Genomic DNA, 19,971 nt, shown 5'->3' with positions numbered 1-19,971 from the left:
GAGTGGGTGGGTTGTAGTACCTTTTCCTGTGGGGCGAGCTGGCCGCCGAATCTGGTGAGGGTGATGGTGCGGCTGCAAACACGAGTGGGATCTCGGATGTCGAGGGAGGACGTCTCCGTGCCCACCCCGCGGTTGAAAGAGGTTATCGACGCCGTTTTGCAAGATCTGTCGGCCTGGCATAAAGGCTAGATCCGCATCGAGTGATGGGTGGCAGGTGGTAGTTGTGGGTTGTTATTGTTCATGTGCCCCTGATACTCAACCTGACAACGTCGCGGTCTCCAGGGACTGCACGAGTGAGTTGGGACCAGCACGGCAAGCACGTCCCCAGAAGGGGCCCCGACCCCACTTTTCGTGCTGCCTCTGCGCTGCAGACTCGGTCGTCGCTTCTCCCTCGTCTCTGCCCCGATTTCCAGCCAACAAGTGCTCTCTCTCCTCGCCATTTTTCTTCGCCTTTCGCCCTTCCCACTCAAATCCCTGCGCAGCTACCTCGTCCTAGCGTCGCGTTGCTTTTCGAGTCGTCCCTCTGAAGAGATCCACATCACCCCCGGTGCCCGCGTCCTGTCCAACGCACGCCCACGCCTGGTCTGCCACGACCAGTAAACCCGCCATTTTCTGTGCCCGACATACTGCTGTCGACCTCTGTCCTCACGTCGTCGCTCATCAAAATTTGTTTTTGGTTCGCGATCGCCATAATATTTTTTATTTCCCTCGAAGCCCCCCTCATAATATAGCGACTCAAATTCAATTCCGAACAACAACACACCCCTTTCGGCGCGCGTAGTCTGGCCCATCGATCGGCGGCTGGTCGCGAGATCCCGCAACTCTGCCAACGCCATCAACGCCGCCGACAACGCCCTTCCGTTAATCACCCCGAGATAACACCATCTGCGCATGCGATAGAGCCTGGACGAGTCTGTCGATATCCACGCCGTGGATCATCGACACACCAGCAATGATGACCAGCATGGGCCCGTCGTTCCCGCCTCACCCCGGCGCAATGCAGCAGCACCCAGGCGTACCACCAGGCCACCCGGGTATGGCCCCCGGAATGGCGCACAATCCTAGCCAGCCCGGCGTCCAGCCCGGCGGCATGCCGCATCAGCTCGGCCACATGAGCGTGTCGGGCCCTGGTCCCCAAGTCAACCCTGCCGCGCTCATGGGCGGTGTCGGCATCCCCCCTGGCGCGAGCCCGAACGCGCACGCGATGCAGCACATGTCGCAACAGCAGCAGCAGCAGCTGTTCCAACAGCAACAGCAGATGGGCTCCATGGCATGTATGTAACAGGCCCTCGATGTCCTTTGGTTTTCCTGCCGCCCTCCATCCGAACTGTGGCTCTCCGTCTTGTGGTGCGATCCGTGCTGATGTGCCAACGACAGATAACAATCCGCAAGCCGTCCTCCAACATCAAATGCGACAACAACAACTCCACCAACAAATACAGCAGCAGCAAGCGAGACAGGTCCTGATGGCTCAGCAGGGAATGTATGGAAACATAAACCCAGGCATTCCGATCGGCATCCCGATGGGCCAGATGGGACAGATGAACCCACAGCAGATAGCACACATCCAACAGCAAATGCGGATGCGCCAGGTATGGACATGCTGTTTGCCGGATATAACACGGTTGGCACAATCTAACAACGACGCCTACAGGCACAGCAACAGCAGCAGCAACAACAGCAGCAGCAGCAGCACCCCAGCCAGCAGCAGCAGCAGGTGAGGCCCTTTCCATCATGCAACCCAGATCTCGCCCTCTCCTCTGTTTATCTCATTTGTAGACCTGGGTTAACTGACAGATTTTGGCTGATATAAAGTTAATGGCCGCGCAACAGCTCGCCATGCAGCAGCAGGCCGCCCAGCAGGGCCAGAATCAGAACCAGGGCGGGCAGATGGGCTCCCAACTCCAGCAGATGCAGCCTGCCCAACTTGCTGCATTACAGCAAGCTCAGCAGGCCCATGCACAGCAACAAGCTCAGCAGCAGGCGCAGCAGCAAGCTCAGCAACAGCAACAGCAGCAGCAGCAGCAACAGCAACAGCAACAACAGCAGCAGCAGCAGCACCAACAACAGCAACAACATGCACACCAGCAGCAGCAGCAGGCCCAACACCAGCAACAGGCCCAGCATCAGCAGGCTCAGCAGCAGGCCCAGCACCAGCAACAGCAGGCTCAACAGCAGGCCCAGCAGCAGCAGGCTCAACAGCAGCAGGCTCAGCAGGCTCAGCAGCAGCCTCCTCAGCAGCCTCAGCAAGGTCCGCAAGGTCCGCAGGGTCCGCACGGCCCCCAAGGCCCTCAGGGACCGCAGCAGCCACAGCAGCAGGCCCAGCCCCAGCCGCCGCAACAGGCACAGACGCCGCAGCCCCAACAGGGCCCGCAACAACCCCCGACGCCGCAACCACAGCAAGGACCGCCAGGCCCTGGGGCAATCGGACCGCCGGGCCAGCCGCAGAACCAGCCAGCGCCCCAGGTCGGCCATGCACTGGCTACGGGTCCCGGGAACCAACCTCCTACACCGGTCACCGCGCAGCACGCTTTCGCGAATATGTCGTCGCAGAAGAGGGAAACTATGAAGGGCCACTGTCTCTTGAAACTGATGCAGTTTGCCGAACACCTTAGTGGCTATTCGGTAAGTGGGGTTATGGCACTGATTTTCCACCGCTTCCTCCTCTTGTAGTGCTGGAGCACTAACTTTCTGGTCAATAATAGGGCGCAAAGCAAAATGACGATCTGTCGTACTGGACCACGTTTGTGCAACGATTCTTCTCGCCCAGGGGTGTCTGGAAGCAGACGCTCCACACGCTGGACGACCAAGAAGGGGACAAGCAGTACGAGATCGGATTCCCGACTCTCGCCCGCTACTTCAGCACCCACTTTGAGAGCGGTGTCATAAACATTCAGTTGATAATGGAGAAGGGCACAACGGACAAACCCCTGACCGGGGACTGCCACTATATTGAGAACAGCAAGGCGAGCCTGCAATACTGGTTCGAGGGCGGCTCTCACGTGAGTACCCTAGAGCCTCTGTTGTTGCTGGGATCTTCCCTTGGTCACGAGGCAATCAGTGAGCTGACAATCTACGGTATAACAAATAGTTGGTTGCGACGGGCACAGTGCGTGCTCAGTTCGATCAGGAGCAGAAGATTGAACTCTTCGAGTTTATCTGCACCGACTTCGAGGAGTACATCTCGAGGAGGATGGTCATCCAGGCCGCGAAGCCGAATCATAACTGGATCAAGGAGTGGAAAAAGCTCAACACGCAGGACCCGAAAGCTTCGCCCGAGATGAGCAAGAAGTCCAAGACAAGACCTGCCAAGTCGCCCGCCGTTCCTCCGCCCGATCTCGACCTTCCCCAGTCCCTGATTAGGCGTGGCACTCACGTCACCGAGGCAGTCCATCAGTTCCTCGAGGTGAGTTGCAACCCGCATTGCCAAATCAAGAATTTGGGGGAGGGTTGGCAGTAAAGCAGGCGCTTACAAGACGATGCCTCAGATCTCGGAGATTATTGGACAGATGAACCCCCTGTTCAACTACTTCCACATGCACCCCAATCTCGGACCTTACCAAGCGCTGGATCAGTATGTGCAAACGCAGGTCAATGGCGCGGGAGCACAGGCTATGAACGCACCGCAAGTGCCGCAACCAGGGCCGCGGACCCCCAGCTTCAGCCAGTTCCCCATGGGGGCCAGCCCGCACGCGGCCCATCTGCAGCTACCCCAGTCGCCACACATTGGCAGCCCCGTGCCGGGAGGCGCCATGGCCCCGCAGATGCAGATGCAGCAGAGCCAGCAGGGAACCAGCTCTAGCGGGCCCTCGACCAACACGTCCCCGGCCGGGACTAAAAGGAGGCGGCCGTCGGGGGTCAAGGCCGAAGACGACGGCCCCACCCCCGCGTCGGCCCCGACCCCAGGTGGTGGCCCGCAGATGAACGGCGTGCCGCCAGGCAAGACGAAGCCACCGACACCGAGGATGCAGAAGAGGTTGAAGAGCAACCCTGCGTCCTAAGGCTCAAGCCCACAGCTCCCTGTCTGGGTCTTCTGAGCCCGTGTGTTCTCTCTCCACGTTTTACGCCCATGTTCAATACCCTCCTCGCCCATGGACATGGCATGCGTCTGTACTGGTCACTTGTTTATACCATTTTATTTATGTGACACGTTGGCGTCGTGTGGTTTCGGGTTGGAACTCTGTATGTTCATATGACATTTTCAAAAGTTGGCTTACATAGGACGCGATCATTCTCTCCCTCCTTTTTTTTTCTTGGTTGTATCTGTTTTAGCTTTGGTTTCTTCTTTTTTCCTGCCGTCCCATCTTATTCTTAACCTCATCTGTTCATTGGTCTTCTGGTCGGCAGCCTTGTCTTGTTTAACCGTCTTTCTTCGTTAGTCCAAGCGGGGTGGATTCCGGTGTAATGGGTTGAAGAAAGCATGCAACGTTGGGCACCGATAGCACTTATTACAACACTTACTACCAAGCTCGTCGTTCGTGTCAGCTCTTTTGGCCCTATTGTTGGTCCTTTTCCTGTTGATTCATACAATGCCAACCTTGTGTGTGAAATTCTATATTGAGAGCTGGAACGAAGTGACAAAAGCTACCTCTCGGCCTCATGTGGAGTATAGGGAGCACTGGTGGTGAGATGGCATGGGCACCTAGACCACATCCCAATATTGAGAATTAAAGGTCTACTACATACGTGGCGCTTAATGTAGTCACCTCCCAGTGTGCCACAAGGCCAGCGAGCCCAACCGTTACATCAACGGTCTACCTACCTGTTTCTTGTCTTTTTGTCCCTGTCATCCCAGCATGCCCGCCATCAGAGTCGTCCCGGTCCATTTCAGAACAGGAAATGGGAAGACATGGAAACCCAAATCGAGAGGAAACAAAAAAAAGATACAATACAATGCGTGGTTTAGTTGTCAAGCACGTTTATAGTGGAGGGAGAGGGGGAGAAAAGGAAGGAAGACAGACGCCAGTCAGGGGGGGGAATCTTTTTTGCACGCCCGAGCGCAAAACGAGAAAAGAGAAAGCCAACCCCTGAACACCGCCGAAAGCCATAAATTAGTATTGATAGCGCATAACCGACTGGTGCCGACCTTCCCCGCCGAATGCATTTGTATTTTCGTCTTCCTTCTTTCGGTACCTGGAACGACGCCTTCCCGGGCGCCCCCCCACAAGCAAAGCCGCAAGAGCAGTCGTCGTCCTGGGGCGTTCCGAACAGTAACGCACGCACCACCAATGCAGCCGCCTTGGCAGGTCGTCGGCTGTGGGCTGTCGGCAACCGCGCCATCTCCACGCTCATGGCGCGCCCTAGCGCTTGGCGGCTGTGGTGTTGGCTGCGAGCTTGTCGAGGATGCCGCCGCCGGCCTTGGAGGCCTTTGCAGCGTCGCCGTCGAAGATATTGAGCAGGGACTTCCAGACGGTGCCGGGCTGCTGGCTGGCGTCGATGGCCTTCCATATGCCCGTCTTGCGGTAGTAGTCAACGACGGGGCCCGTCTGGGTGTGGTACGAGACCAGGCGCTTCTTGAGAGCCTCGGCGTTGTCGTCGGAGCGCTGGATCAGCGGCTCGCCCGTCACGTCATCTGTCATGTGCTTCTTGGGCGGGTTGAAGGTGGTGTGGTAGGAGCGGCCCGAGGCGGTGTGGACGAGGCGGCCCGTGATGCGGGCGACCAGCAGCGCGTCGTCGATCTTGAGCTCGACCACGTGCTGTAGCGTCTGCTCCCGCGCGCGCAACATCTTGTCGAGCCCCTCGGCCTGCGGCACCGTGCGGGGGAAGCCGTCGAGGATGAAGCTGGTCGGGACGATCAGCGGGGATTGCGCCTTTTTTTTTTTGTGTGCGTCGTCTCACGACCCAGTCGCTGTACTTACCCTCCTTTGCACTCCTTGTTGTTATCCAGCTCCTCCTTGATCATCCCGATAACGATATCGTCGCTGACGAGCCCGCCCAGGTCCATGATCTTCTTAGCTTCCCGGCCCAGGGGAGTCTTCTTGGCGACTTGGGACCTCAACATGTCACCGGTGGCCTGTGGGAGGTGTGTCAGCATCGCGCACCAGACCCAGGCAGGGCCAATTGACATACCAGATGACAGCAGTTGAACTTCTCCTTGATCTTGGGGGCCTGGGTGCCCTTGCCTTTGCGCCGGGAAGGGGGCTTGGTTAGTGCCGAGGCTCTGGCGCAACTCGAGCGCCGGGGGCCGAGCTCGGAGCGCGCAAATCACAACGGGGGCTAAAAACTTACCAGCGCCGGGGGGACCGATGAGGATCATGCGCAGCTCCTGGGCGGTGGGGGAGCCGGCCGAGAGGCCTGCCGACTGCTCGAGCTTCTTGACGCGGGCATCGAGGACCTCGATGACGCTGCCGAGGCGCTTGATCTGGTCTTCGATAGCTCCCATGGTTGTTGGGGATTTGCGCGCGCCAATTGAGACGATGGGAGGAGAGGACGGGCGGAGGAGGGGATGGTGGGAGGAGCTGGGCGGAGAGGAGTGCGAGGCGGTTTGCGGTGGTAGTTTGAACAGTTTGAACGGCTTATTCACAGGCAGCAAAAAGTTGGATGGAGGTGTTGGATATCAGAAGCGATGTGGTGGAAGCTCTACCACCTGGACTCTGGCAGGGGTACGTACGTGACCGTTGCGCACGGTTCACGTTGAGCGGCCAAAAATCTGGTTCCGAGAAGGCTAGTCCGAAACCCCTGCAAGTCGATTCTGCTCTCCTCGAGCCGATTTCCAGGCGCTTTTGAAGACGGGTTTTATATTCTGCTTTTTCTTCATCTCTCTCCTCGAAGATATCTTCTGCACGGAATCTTGGGCTATTTATTTTGTATTCATATAGGGAAAATATGAGAAAAAAAATAGTATCACCCAATGCACCCATTGCACATTTTTGGGTATTCCAACTAGCCGGCCATCCAGCGCATCAGTTGACCGTTTAGTCGCCCGCCTGGGCACGCGGCAATACGGTTAGCCGTCTTTTCCTCTCTCCCGACCAAGGCGCCGAGGAAGGGGAGAGGGGAGTGGGCCGCCCAAGCATGTGCATTCCCTTTGCTGTGCCACGCTGCCGATGCATACCCAGCCCATTGCACCAGGCTTGACAGGGCGTCAGCCAGGAACATGATCCGGAGGACCGGAACATGATCAGCATGTATGTAGCATGTATGTCTTGCTGGGCGTGGTCGGCATTACAGAGGTGATTGGGCTGGATACAAGCACCAAAAGATCGGATTTTACGCAAAAGCCATGTTGGCTGGATATCGAACCCTGCAGATTCCCGAAGCCGTGTCCATCTACCCTAGCATACCTTACTAGAGGCAGGTAGGCACGTAAGCTGGCATACTAGATCTCTGCCACCAAATGCGCCGCTGATGGTGGCGAAAATGCGCTAATACTTTAACAATATCTCGATTTTTGAACTCTTTGACTTTGACGTACCCAGCCTACTTTACACTCACTTTTATGGTACCTACATTCTCTACTTAGACAGGAACCTTTTTTTTTTCTCCGTCTTGCCGTCCTTGCCGCCCTTGCCTTGCCTGGTCACGTGTCATACAGACTAGGAATACTCTAGCACGACAGCCCCACTGTGGGACAGCCAGTGGTGACGACCCGCGTACCTGCCTGGAGCTTCCAATTGTCAAGGGAACACAGCGCAGAGCTTCGATTCAACTTTCTCCTACCAACCCGACGACGACGCCGCTCAGCCAACCTCGACGACCTAGAACCGACCGAGACGCAGCATATCGTAGCTGGGCCGCCCACCTGCCAGCCGACCAGGCACCGCCCACCACACCGGCCCCCGCCGCCCACAATGCCCACGACGACGGCCGAGACACTATCACTGGTGACGCGGAACGTCTCGGTGGCTCCGCTGGTCCTGCTGTCCGTCGTCGACCACTACAACCGCGAGGCCACCCATAAGACCAAGAACAAGCGCGTGGTCGGCGTGCTATTAGGCCAGAACGACGGCAAAGATGTCCGGGTATCAAACAGCTTCGCAGGTAGGCTGCCATGCGCCCTGCCCGCCTGCGCTTGCGTCGATGCCCTTCCGCTGACCCCTCTCCGCCGGCAGTCCCCTTCGAGGAGGACGAGAAGAACCCGTCTGTCTGGTTCCTGGACCACAACTACATCGAGTCCATGAACGGCATGTTCAAGAAGGTCAACGCCCGCGAGAAGCTAATAGGCTGGTACCACTCTGGCCCCAAGCTGCGCGCCTCGGACCTGGAGATCAACGAGCTCCTGAAGCGCTACACACCAAACCCGCTGCTGGTCATTATTGATGTCCAGCCCAAGGAGGCTGGTGTGCCGACCGACGCCTACTTTGCCGTTGACGAGATCAAGGATGTGCGTTGCCTCGTTTGCTGCCCCTCGCTTGCAGTCTGGGGATCTAGGCTGACAATATGCTATCGTGATAGGACGGCACGACTACCTCGAGGACTTTTGTCCACACCCCGTCAGTTATCGAAGCGGAGGAGGCAGAGGAGATCGGCGTGGAGCACTTGCTGCGCGACATCCGGGACGTGGCTGTGGGAACCTTGTCTACACGGGTTACGAACCAGATCCAGTCGCTGCAGGGCCTGCACCTGAGGCTTAGGGACATCCAGGCGTACCTGCAAAAAGTGCTGGATGGCCAGTTACCCGTCAACCACGCCATCCTAGGCAACCTGCAGGACGTCTTCAACCTGCTACCCAACCTCTCGACACCGTCGGGCAAGTCGGGCGCCACCGGCACTAAGGCCGACGGCGGCCTGCCGTACGCCATGAGCGTCAAGACCAACGACCAGCTCATGGCCATCTACCTGAGCAGTCTGATCCGCGCTATCACCGCTTTCCACGACCTGATCGAGAACAAGATCCAGAACCGCCAGCAGCAGGAGGAGAAGGACGGTGAGTCCTCCCCCGGTAAGGACGGGGACAAGAAGGACGGCACCGACAAGTCCTCGAACGGCGTCAATGGTGACAAGGATGGTGGGGACAAGGACAAGGACCAGTCGAAAGAGAAGAAGTAAATCAGGAAGGCGGGGGAGATGAAAACTAAAGCGCTGAGCCGGTGGCACGGCTTGGGGAAGCAGGAATGAGGCGATATTAATGCGCCGTAGTGGGAGGTCGAACAACGGTGCGTGCCACGATAGATGACCTTCAACACATGACGAACCAAGCTCCGGCGTATTATGAGATAGTGAACCTCGTAGCCGAGAGTGGTAAAGGAGCTGGAGCGAGCAGCAATACCCCATTACCTACTCGCCGCTTTGGCGAAGAGATGCACGGCTGCAGGATAGTGTGCTTTGAAAAATAACGCCCAGGCATGTGCTTGGTGCCTACCGACCTCGTGAATGGCACTTCTATAGCTCAGATTCCCGCCATGATGCCAGCCAGCTCCTCCCTCGACACGCACCTCGCCGCCACACAGCGTCCCGCGACTGGCCATCTGTCGGCGAGCAGGCAGGCCAGCAGGTGCTTGCAGCACGGCACTCCCCGGACCTCGACCAGGCCGCCGCCGCCGTCGTCGTCGTCGCCGCCGCTCCCGTGGCCGAGCTGCTGCTCCCGCCCGTCAATACTAAGCCCCCCAAACTCCCAGCCGCCACCACCGTCCTCCAGCCCGCCGCCGCCCGCGCCAGCGCCCGCGCCCGCGCCCGAGCCCGAGTCCCGAGGATCCCGTCCGCCGCCGTCCCCGGAAAAGGCAGAGAAGGCAAAGGCGGCGCACGAGCAGCTCCAGGCGCCAAGGCGCACCGCGTACGCCGGGTCCGGGACGTTGGCCTTGGACGACGACGACGATGACTTGTTGTTGTTGTTGTTGTTGTTGTTGCGGCGGCGGCGGGCCGTGGCGGCGGAGCGGACGTGGTACGCCACGTTCTTGCCAGCGGCGGCGTCAGTAGCGTCGTCGGTGGTCTCCATCTCGAGCCGCGACACCAGGCCGCGGTCGAGCAGGTCCAGGGCCGCGAGGAGGATGGTGGGGAACAGGGCGTGCAGAGTCGTCAGGAGCGGCCGGTAGGCGACGCCCGCGCTGCCGAGGAGAAGGTCGCCGCCACCGCCCGCGGCTGTTTTTTGGCGGGGGCGGCGAAGCAGGGCGGGGTTAGCGGCTTCGTGCGCACTGTCGTCCTCGGCGGCGGAGGAGGATGAGGACGATGAGGGGGAGTGTTGGTCCGCGGGTTCGGGCGGCGGGATGGACGAGAGGGAGTTTATGAGGGACGTGAGCATTTGCCGCGGCGTGGGCAGCGGCGGCGGAAGTGTGGGCTCCATGCCTGTATCATGAACGCATGAATTGGACGGGAATGACAACTGTCTCTTGGGTATGTTGATTGGATGTAGTTGTCGTGATAGAGGGGGGATGTGGGTTTGTTAGAGAAGTAGCAAGTTGAGTTTAAATATCTTGGTTGAACGCAGTTGATCATCACAGATAGCCGGCCTTTCAATAAACGCAAAACACCACTTGATCAACTTGCTCATTTATTATAAATGCTGGACTATATACTATGGCCCTCTTTGATACAGCACACTGCGTGAACAAGACAGGAATCCATCCTTTTCCAGATGGCGTCGTCTGCCTCTACACATGGCCGATTGAACTCGCCCCCTCGCCCAGCTCAAACCCACTCCTTGGGATTCCTCAGAATCTCCGTCAGCCTCGCCTCGCGGCTCTTAGGCGCGGGCTCGTGCATGTAGGCCCAGCTGGCGGTGCGGGGCAGGCTCATGAGGATGCTCTCGACGCGGGCGCCGGGGCTGTTGAGACCAAAGGCGGTGCCGCGGTCGTGCACCAGGTTGAACTCGACGTACTTGCCGCGGCGCAGCTGCTGCCACTCCTTCTCCTCGGGCGTGAAGGGCATGTCCTTGCGGCGCTCGACGACGGGCACGTACGACGGCAGGAAGGCGCGCAGGCCGTCCTGGATGAAGGCAAAGGTGTTCTCGCGGTCCGAGACGGACTCGTCCAGGTCGTCGAAGAAGATGCCGCCGACGCCGCGGGACTCGCCGCGGTGCTTGTTGAAGAAGTACTCGTCGCACCACTTCTTGAAGCGCGGGTAGTACGTCTTGTCGTGCTTGTCGCACACGTCCTTGAGGGTGCGGTGGAAGTGCACCGCGTCCTCGTCGAACAGGTACGCCGGCGTCAGGTCGGCGCCGCCGCCGAACCACCAGGCGCCCGAGCTGCCGTCCGGGTGCGCCGTCTCGAAGTAGCGGTAGTTGAGGTGCACCGTGGGCGCCATGGGGTTGCTGGGGTGGATGACGAGGCTCAGGCCGGCGGCGAAGAAGTCGAGCTTGTCGGGGATCACGTCGCTGCCGCCCGCGATGTTCTTGTGGTTGGCCCGCATCTTCTCGATGGCCGGCTTGGGCAGCGAGCCGTAGACGACGCTCACGCCGACGCCGGCCTTCTCAAAGACCTTGCCGTCCTGCAGCACGCACGTGATGCCGCCGCCGCCCTCCTTGCGCTGCCACTCGTCGACCCGGAACTTGGTGCCGTCCACCTCCTCGAGCCCCTGCACGATCAGGCGCTGCTGTTCCTTGATGAACTCCTCCATGCGCAGCCGCATGGGCGACTGCTTGGTCACGCCCGACTCCCGCACGGCCAGGGCATCACGCTCCGCCAGCGTGGCCGGGTCGAGCCTCAGCGGCTCGTCGACGGCCTGGGGGGTGGTGGTGTGATTCGCCGTCAGTCTCGGAGCCGTGTAGATGGGTAGCCAGCCGGCAGGCGCAGCAGCATGTCTCGTCTCGGTCTCACCATTTTGTAATAATATGTTCCTGCACACGCAGCGGCAACACCAACAGTGGCCCAGACCAACTGCAACCGGTCCCGACCAGCACCCGACGCCGATGACGCGAGCCCGGGCGCTTTTGTGGAGACGGACCGAGCTGTCCCGGCGGCCGTGTTCCGGCACAGAAACGAGGGGGAGAAAAAGGGGGAGCAAGACGAAGGATGGACACGAAAAGAGGTGCTGTTCAAGCGCGGGCGTGGCTTCGACTGACCAAGCAGTCTCGCCAGCCTCGAGGAAGAGGACATACTCGGCACGGCTTTTTATGTGTTTTTCTCTAATACTAGTACAAGCGGCGCCGGACAGAAACCGGCCACCAACACCGAGAGGGGGGGCAGGCGACGGAAGCGGAAAGATGGCGTGACGGTGGGCGACACGGGTTATGAGACCACTCTGGCTGCAGGGCCGCATCGGAATCAACCGCTGGCGCCCACTGGCTGCGCTGGAGCTTGTGGGCTTATGGGGGTGGGGTCCTCTGTCGCCTGCTGGGGTTTTTTTTGTCAGGCGATTTGTGCCGTCACCGACGTTCTGACGCCTGGGAAGCTCAGACCAGCTCCGCGCTCGACTCCTAACTCAGGTGAGGTCCACTTCCCCATGATGTGATGCTACATCCACGTACGGCAGTGGGCGGGGCTCTCTCTCTCTCCAGCAGACCGCCAGCTTTATCGGCCTCTGCTTTTGACTTTCGGTCTTTCTCCACGGCCCGGGTCGGTCGGTTGAGAGGCTAGGAGTGTGGTTGTGCATTTCATAAGTCTCCGACTCGGGACCATCGTCGGTGCAGCGTCCATCCAGGCTTGGTAGTCACGCTCACGACAAAAAAGATGGCAGCTCCTTTTAGGAATAGGAATAGAAATGGGTACGAAGACAGGAACAACATCAAGAATAAGAAAAAAACAAGAATAAAAACAGGAATAACGGGAATCACAATGGGAAGAAAAACAAGAATAGGAGATCTTACGGCACTAAAAATTCGATTCAAATCTTGGGGACGGGCTGTAAGACTGCCGTTTTTTGTGTGGTGGTTTGCTTCCATGGATCATGAGAGGTAGCGGAAGAATCCAATAAACTCCTCTGAAATGAAAGCAGCAAACCCTTTGTTTGTCGGGTTTCCACCCTTTGCTAGAACCTGTCAGCTGTGCCACGTGAAACAGTTGTGATTCATCAGCTCTCAGGCTGATCCGGCCAGAAGCGGCCTCAAAGGCTGTGCCACCTGACTGGCTGGCTAACCAGACCTGCTGGGCAATTCATGTGGCCACCACTGATTCGGCACCGAGGGGGAGCCAGAAAAGGCCATTCAGATTGCAAACGGGCACACAGGGGATGGGCGCAGGCGCAGGTACGACGCAACGACCCTGGCACTGAATAAACCGACCATGGATCGCTGGAAAGGTCAGGTACCACCCAGCCCGTTTGGCATAGTAAGAGCGCGAGGGCGTGCGTACCTACCTACTGTAGGCTGAAAGAGGCGACAGGGAAGGACCCACTTCGGTGGAGGACTCAAGCGGCGGGTGACTCCCCCGCTCCACGCAACCTCCTGTTAGCCTGGGGACTGCCTTAAATCATCCAGCAACCTGCCTACGTCAACCAACCAAGCCTACAGCCACCAGCCACCGCCTGGAGCCTGGAACCTGCACAAAACCCCCATCACAACAGCCCGCCAACCCAACCCACATCCTCAACCTATCTCTACCATCCTCCCAGCTGCCAGACACAAACCAAACCTAGTCACCTTCATCACCGCCGCCGCCCGACCGACACCGCCAAGATGCGATCCAAGTTCAAGGACGAGCACCCCTTCGAGAAGCGCAAGGCCGAGGCGGAGCGCATCCGCCAGAAATACGCCGACCGCATTCCGGTGAGCAACCATCCCCCAAAATGATCCCTTTCTCATCCCCGCGAGTCCTTTCGGGCCGCCGCTCTATCGCGTCCGCTTTCGTCTCGGGCTTGTCCGCCCGCCGACGGAGCGGTCGAGTTTGAAGCGGCGCCGATACAGCTTCTTCTCATCTACCAACTAACGGAGCCGTCTTGCTAACCCGCTGCTTCATCAACAATAGGTTATTTGCGAGAAGGTCGAGAAGAGTGATATCGCCACCATCGACAAGAAGAAATATCTTGTCCCGGCGGACTTGACCGTAGGCCAGTTTGTCTACGTGATCAGGAAGCGGATCAAGCTCTCGCCCGAGAAGGCCATCTTCATCTTCGTTCAGGACACCCTCCCACCCACGGCGGCGCTCATGTCTAGCATCTACGAGCTACACAAGGATGAGGACGGGTACGTTTTTTTTTGTCTTGTTCTCTGCTGCTCTTCCTCGTTGCTGCCCGAGCCCGAGACTAACACGTCCGCAATCAAAATTAGGTTCCTGTACATCACCTACTCTGGCGAGAACACGTTCGGCGACATCTTCGAGGAGGCCGTTTGAGTGGGATAGCCGCTACTCCACTGCTTTCTCTTGCTTTGCCTAGCCGAAGCCTGGTCTTGGCCCGCCTTGGAGGGGTCGTACGTCACTTGGCTTGATGCCCGTCACTTTTGACTTATTGCTTTCTTATTTATCTTGGCGTTAAGAGTGCTCCTTTTTTTTTCCCAGTCGATACAGACTTTGAGCTTGTGGAGAGTTATGGAAGGATAGCCTTTTAGGCAACCACTCTTTTTCCGGTCGGAGGTTGGCGAGATCGGTGGTGTATTGACGGAGCAACAGCACGGCCCACCGTTTACCGGCATCTTGTCGACCCCTTCACCCCTGCTCGCTCCAGGGGCACGGCCGAGCGGTGGGCCAAGGCCGATCCGGAGCATCCGGGGGCTGTTTTTGGCGCATCAAATCATGGCGTTGCCGCTGCCCAAGAACAGCCCTCTGTTTGGTTTTCCTTAGATTTGCTAGTTATTTGCCCACAACAGATTTGAGGTTTTGCCCAAGACGACCGGGTCACCCGTGCGCTGCCTAGAATGTGTGATGATGCTCAGCCGCCTAGTCTAGGCCGTCAGCGCCGAATGCTCATCATGTGGCTGCGCACAAGGTTGCGTGACGTCGCATCCCCTTTCGACATGATGCTTCCTCGTGGTGCACTTTATGAGTGCACCGGGTGCACCAACATGCGCGCACAGCCCCGTTTGGTCTTTCCAAACAGCATGGTCGATGCGGTGCAGATCCTGGCACTCGATACATCGTCTTGTCTTTGCAAGCAGCGAGTTGTCGGAACAACGAAAGAAGAATTTGATTGTTGCCGAATATATAAGTTTGAGAAAAAAAAACCTCACCCAACCTTGTCGTTGTATCCAAACGACCCGTCATGATAATTCAGACGACCAACCTGTCCCCTACTCCGCGCAGAGCCCCCTTATAGCCGCCCTTATGTAGTCCACGACGAGAAAACCAAAAAGAAAGCAGATAGCAGCATGACCCCGAGACTGTACGCGACAGAAAGCAAAAACACCAGGACCCCCGGCTGCCACAGCATCGCCAGGGCGAGGCCCGAGGGCCCTCCTCGCCCTCGTCGCCGTGGCGATGATGGTGATGATGATAAAGACGATGACAAAGGAGACGATGATGCCAAACGAGAAAACCGATCCTCGATCACAAAGAGCTGGCTCTGAAAGATGATGATGGACAGCCAAGAGAGGAAATCGCGCGAGATGCTGATGAGGCCCGGAAGCAAGAGGAAAAAGACGTGCGTGACGGCACAGACGTACAATAGACCGCCCGCCGAGGCGAACAGGTGAAGGGAAAGAAATAGCACGAATATAGATATGGCCAGGAGCGACGATGGCGCCAGGGTCCCGACATATACGGGGGGTATCCAGGAAAAGAACCACAAAAGAAAGCCGAGAGAGATGATAAGAAATGTGTATAGAATAAAAACGAAAACTGGGCTGGGTGCTGCTGCTGCTGTTTGGTATTTCTCCGTCGTGGCCCGGTGGCGGTGGGCTAGACGATGATAAAGAGTGGGACGAAGCGGTCGCCGTCCAAGTCATAACGGGTTGCGATCCCGACTTGGAGGTCGAGGAGCCGGGAAGCGAGGGATCTGAGCAGTAGCGTAACCACGTGGCCGAAGGAGGGCTGCAGCAGAGAGTTCAAGCAAACCTACAAGCCTTGAAGCTCCTACCTTCTTGGGGTTGCTGCAGTCGCCAACAAACAAGAGACAAGAGTTCGTTTAGCATGGGACCGTGCGGCTGGTGGACAACAACAGACCGGGATGAGGAGAAAGCAAAAAAAACAAACAAAAAAAACGCACCGTTGTTGACCATTTGCCTCGATTTGCCGATCCATGTCTTCGGAGTGTCCTGACGACGTTGAAGAACGACGTGGTTGCTTTGCAAGCGGCTGGTAAGGTCGTACCAGGCCGTTGATATCATTGCGTTCTCGCGTTGCAAATTCTTTATAGTCTGGTCGTTCGCGGCCTGGAGTCGTTGGTACGCGCGGGCAGCGACCAAGGGTCGGGTTGGTTCGCGGTCAGTGGCACGTTGCAGGACATGGCACGGGGGCGGCGCATGGGAGATGACGAGGGACAAGAAAATGAGGGGCAATCACTTTCGGAGTCGTTCATGAAGCGTGCAGAAAACGGCAGTAATGTGGAACGCACCTTGAGTGCAGCATAAGCACCACCCTGCTCCATCGTCCGGAGCCGCCGCTGCAGGTCGTATCGTTCCTGGTCTGCCTTTTGCAGTTGCTGCGCCGTGCAATCATCCCCCGTTAGCCAAAGATGCGCGACTTCGCCTTGCGAGACGACCACAGGGACGACCAGGGCACCTTGGAACCAGGCTTGGAAATGGCGTGGGCCTTCTTGACCCCAGGCGTCGGACTCGGCGCGAACTGGAATGAAGAGGGACGGCAAGAGCCCGGCTTCTGCCCCACTGGGGGCGGCGGCATTGGGGGATTCTCAAGAATCACCCAGTCAGGCCTGTCCAAGCTATCACGGCTGGAACAGAGGCTCCAGCTCGAGAATGAGGAGGAGGAAGAGAGTCCATGGGCCCGTTTGGCACCACAGCCATGACAGTAGTTTCCGGGAACCAGTTTGGTCCTACAGGCAGCACAGCAGTCACTCACCTCCTTCAAGCTCTGCGACGCGGCCTTGAGCCTCTCGTACTTCTTGTTTGTGTCGTCGAGCTTCTGGTTCGCGGCGGGGTTGCTGGCGTTGGCCTCTTCTTGGGCGGCAGCATCGACGATGCGGCTGGCCCTTTCGCGCAGCTTTTCGTTCTGCTCGCGGAGCCCCTCCGACTTGAGAAGATTGTCCATCACCTGCTGTCTCCGCTCCTTGACTTCGACCTCGAGGCGCTCGTAGTCCTTGCGGAGGCTCTCGAGGTCGCCTTGGAGCGACTGCGAGACGAGCTCGTGGGTCTTCTTGAGCTCCTGCACGGCGTCGATGGAATCGTTGGTGACCACCTTGTCTGGAACCGCAGAGTCAGCACCAGGGCCGCGCGCCGAAGCCAATTTATCATAAAGCATCTTACAGTCGGTCCGCAGTTGCAGGAGTTCGCGATTGGCGTCCCGGAGCTCGGCTTCCATCTTGCGAGACCGGCGCTTCTCCTCCTCGAGCTCTTTCTGTGCCTGCATCTGTGACCGGTAAAGCTCCCTGTACGCCTCGGTGCTGTGGAAGTCGGACGACGCGATGGCGAAAGCTTTGTTAGTCTCTGTTTTGTCCATGCGTGCGATGATGCCAACTAACTCTTCTGACGTCATGTTGTTCATCAAGCCCTCGAGCGTATGTGTCGAGGCGACGTGCTGCGCGCGCAGCTCGTGGAGCATCTGGGTGAGCTCTGTCGCGTTGCGCTTCGAGTGCTCCAAGTCGGACCGGAGCTGGTCGTTGGTGGCGGTGAAGCCCCTACCATTGAGCAGCATGGCGTTCTCGGCCTTGAGCTTGGAGACCTCGAGCTTCATGCTGACCATGGCCGAATCGTCGCGAGCCTTGGCCGACGTCGGCTCCGGGCTGGGCGACCGCGACCGGCGCACGACGCCGTTGGACGTGATCTGCTCGCGCTGCTCCTCGATCATGCGCTCGTAGAGGGCACTTTGGGCCGTCACGCGGTCGAGCTCTTGCGTTTTGCTGGCAAGGAGCTCGGCGAACTGGTTTTTCTGCGTCCTAAGCTCGTTCAGGTGAAGTTCCGTCTCCTCCTGCATGCGGCGGTAGGCGCCGATCGAGGTCGACTGGGCCTCCACCTGTGCCTTGAGCGTCTGGTAGCCTCCTTGGTCCTTGCGGGCCTCGTCCAGCTCGTACTGGAGGTTCTTCAGCTCGTTCTCGATGCCGTGCTGGCTCTCGAGCTTCTGCTTGTAGCGCTCCGCGGCATTGGCCTTTTTGGAGAGCTCCTGGTTCGTCTGCTTCAGCTCGTGGACCTGGTCCTGCAGCACCGTCAAGTTCTCTGTCTGTTTCCTCAGCTGAGCGAGTTCGCTGTTGAGGCGCATCTTGGCCAGGTTTTCCTCCTCGATCTGCGACTCCTGCCGCGAGATGATCTCCTCGCTCTCGCGCAGCCTCTCCTCCAGCTTGGCGATGATACCTTCGGTGTTGCCGCTGGTGTGTTTGCGTGACTCCTCGATCTCGGAACGGAGCTTATCGTTGTCCTCCTTGAGGTCTCCGTAGGACAGATTCAGCCGCTCCAGGCGTGTGAGCACGTCGGCATACCGGTTCTTGACGGCTTCGACTTCGGCACGAAGCCTGGCAGCCTCCTCCTCCAGCTCAAGCTCGCGGTCGCGCGACTTGGAGGCCTGCTGCTCCTCGGCGTTCAGGCGTTCCAGCTGGTTCTGCTTGACGCGGAAGACGGTGGCCAGCTCGCTCTGGTACTTGGGCCCCAGCTTGGCCTGGATGGCGCCGATGTAGCGCTGGCGGTTCGGGCCGGCCATGGCGACGCAGACGAAGACGGCCAGGGCCTCGCAGAGGGCGTCGGTGTCGGGCGAGTGTGCGATCTCCTTGGGTTTGTAGGAGCGGGACAGCCAGTCGAGGTCCGAGTCGGGGTCTTGGCATGTGTACTTGTCTAGGTTCCGGAAGACGATCTCGAGGTTGGCCTTCTTCTCCAGCCATGTAGAGGCGTTTTGGTTGAGCTCGTCGGCCGTGAAGCTGCCATCCATGTCCTCCAGGATCTTGGCCAGGACCAGGCCATCGCTGAGCTCGTCGACGCTGGTCACCTTTGAGTCGAGGGGGAAGAGGTTCAGCCAGTTGACGAACGCGGCCTGCGCGCTCGGGGAGCTCACGGCCGACTTCATGATGGCGGCTGCTGCGGTCGTTTCCGCATCGACTGGCGAGACGCGTTGTGTGCACTCAGTGGTGGGGGAAGAAGTCAGGTTGCCTCGCTGGAGAGTGGCGGTCAAAATGCGGGATGTGGTGTTTCCAGCCTATGGTTGGTTGGTTGGGCGGAAAGAATGTATGTATGGATGGATCTTGGTGATCAGGTGGGTGGGATTCCATGCGAAAATGGGGCCAAGCGAGGGGTATTTCAGGCGCTCGAGGCGAGCGGCCGAGGCGACCGTGGAGAAACAAAGGAGGATACAGAATGGAAGCAAAGACCCGTCAACCAAAGGCTGTATTGTTCGCGGCTGCGCGAGCTCATTGTTCTCGGACGAGCACAATCACAGGCGGGAATGGAAGACAAACTGGTAGCGAAAGAAAATCGGCATTGGGCCTTTTGTCTGGCCGTTGATTCAACCACCTACCAAGGGACCATGAAGCTCTGGCCCAATAAGCCATGAAGGGAGGGTCCAGCGCTGTGGCCAAGCGCTAGTCCGGGCGGAGTCGTGAACGTGCTGTGCTGCCATTTGGCAGGGGTCCTTTGGGGGGCCCGCGAATCCACGCGGGATGACTCGGTGCAGTTGACCGCACCGCCAATTCACTCTCGCCAAAACGAGACTGATGCCACCCGGTTCCGCGAGCGATTCGACATCGGGCTTTCACATGGTGCATGGGATTCACACTTGTGCAGGTCTGTTTCCGTTGTGATGATATGAACAAAGTGCTTGCATGGCCAAGTTTGCGGTTCTGGAGCAGGCTCGGACGCGGTGCAATGTTGGTGTGTACTCCACCCGCGCCCATGCCCGTCACCCGAACCAATCGCCGTCGGGTTCCTGGACTAATCAATTGTTGACGGCCGTGTCACCCACCTAGCACCGACAGGAAAAAGCAAGCCGGTACACTGATCGCTCGGGTCGGTGTGTCTGGGCACTCTAGGCTCTTCAGGAACCCCCCAGCATTGATGATGCAGGCTGGCAATGTTTCATCGAGGTGTCGGGGGTCGAATTCCAACCGTGTTTCCCGCCCTCTCAGCAACCAACA

At 58.5% G+C, this 19,971-nt stretch overlaps 8 protein-coding genes across 8 annotated transcripts; 4 read left to right on the top strand and 4 right to left on the bottom strand.

Moving 5' to 3' along the window:
- Positions 1 to 201: 201 nt before the first annotated feature.
- On the top strand, positions 202 to 4,712 carry GGTG_04335 (hypothetical protein). The gene is made up of 7 exons (XM_009222130.1): positions 202 to 1,274; positions 1,378 to 1,592; positions 1,655 to 1,717; positions 1,816 to 2,625; positions 2,706 to 3,002; positions 3,092 to 3,406; positions 3,489 to 4,712. Exons 1-7 carry the CDS (start codon positions 953 to 955, stop codon positions 3,999 to 4,001), a joined length of 2,535 nt encoding a protein of 844 aa, XP_009220394.1. The 5' UTR covers positions 202 to 952; the 3' UTR covers positions 4,002 to 4,712.
- GGTG_04334 (adenylate kinase 1) lies at positions 4,427 to 6,572 on the bottom strand. Its single transcript, XM_009222129.1, has 4 exons — positions 6,229 to 6,572; positions 6,070 to 6,122; positions 5,859 to 6,013; positions 4,427 to 5,781 (listed from the first exon to the last, which is right to left on the bottom strand). The coding sequence occupies exons 1-4, from the start codon at positions 6,380 to 6,382 to the stop codon at positions 5,301 to 5,303; spliced, it is 843 nt and encodes a 280-aa protein (XP_009220393.1). The 5' UTR covers positions 6,383 to 6,572; the 3' UTR covers positions 4,427 to 5,300.
- Positions 6,573 to 7,349: 777 nt separating this feature from the next.
- Positions 7,350 to 10,532, top strand: GGTG_04332 (26S proteasome regulatory subunit rpn-8). The gene is made up of 3 exons (XM_009222127.1): positions 7,350 to 7,980; positions 8,052 to 8,323; positions 8,395 to 10,532. The coding sequence occupies exons 1-3, from the start codon at positions 7,791 to 7,793 to the stop codon at positions 8,986 to 8,988; spliced, it is 1,056 nt and encodes a 351-aa protein (XP_009220391.1). The 5' UTR covers positions 7,350 to 7,790; the 3' UTR covers positions 8,989 to 10,532.
- Positions 9,136 to 10,278, bottom strand: GGTG_04333 (hypothetical protein). The gene has a single exon (XM_009222128.1). It carries the CDS (start codon positions 10,217 to 10,219, stop codon positions 9,329 to 9,331), a length of 891 nt encoding a protein of 296 aa, XP_009220392.1. The 5' UTR covers positions 10,220 to 10,278; the 3' UTR covers positions 9,136 to 9,328.
- GGTG_04331 (coproporphyrinogen III oxidase) lies at positions 10,406 to 11,999 on the bottom strand. The gene is made up of 2 exons (XM_009222126.1): positions 11,691 to 11,999; positions 10,406 to 11,595 (listed from the first exon to the last, which is right to left on the bottom strand). The coding sequence occupies exons 1-2, from the start codon at positions 11,967 to 11,969 to the stop codon at positions 10,564 to 10,566; spliced, it is 1,311 nt and encodes a 436-aa protein (XP_009220390.1). The 5' UTR covers positions 11,970 to 11,999; the 3' UTR covers positions 10,406 to 10,563.
- Positions 12,000 to 12,978: 979 nt separating this feature from the next.
- GGTG_04330 (autophagy-like protein 8) lies at positions 12,979 to 14,680 on the top strand. Its single transcript, XM_009222125.1, has 3 exons — positions 12,979 to 13,576; positions 13,776 to 13,993; positions 14,078 to 14,680. Exons 1-3 carry the CDS (start codon positions 13,487 to 13,489, stop codon positions 14,139 to 14,141), a joined length of 372 nt encoding a protein of 123 aa, XP_009220389.1. The 5' UTR covers positions 12,979 to 13,486; the 3' UTR covers positions 14,142 to 14,680.
- A 27-nt stretch (positions 14,681 to 14,707) lies between these two features.
- GGTG_04329 (hypothetical protein) lies at positions 14,708 to 15,310 on the top strand (the record flags this gene model as incomplete). The annotated part of the gene is made up of 2 exons (XM_009222124.1): positions 14,708 to 14,883; positions 15,019 to 15,310. 2 exons carry the CDS (start codon positions 14,708 to 14,710, stop codon positions 15,308 to 15,310), a joined length of 468 nt encoding a protein of 155 aa, XP_009220388.1.
- On the bottom strand, positions 14,852 to 19,313 carry GGTG_04328 (hypothetical protein). Its single transcript, XM_009222123.1, has 6 exons — positions 17,380 to 19,313; positions 17,165 to 17,301; positions 16,761 to 17,101; positions 16,297 to 16,383; positions 15,949 to 16,114; positions 14,852 to 15,832 (listed from the first exon to the last, which is right to left on the bottom strand). Exons 1-6 carry the CDS (start codon positions 18,906 to 18,908, stop codon positions 15,816 to 15,818), a joined length of 2,277 nt encoding a protein of 758 aa, XP_009220387.1. The 5' UTR covers positions 18,909 to 19,313; the 3' UTR covers positions 14,852 to 15,815.
- Positions 19,314 to 19,971: the final 658 nt, after the last annotated feature.

Source organism: Gaeumannomyces tritici (genome assembly GCF_000145635.1).
Source record: "Gaeumannomyces tritici R3-111a-1 unplaced genomic scaffold supercont2.2, whole genome shotgun sequence".
Lineage (NCBI taxonomy): Eukaryota > Fungi > Ascomycota > Sordariomycetes > Magnaporthales > Magnaporthaceae > Gaeumannomyces > Gaeumannomyces tritici.
Note: the sequence above shows the minus strand (reverse complement) of the source record. Positions and strands in the feature narration are given on the sequence as shown.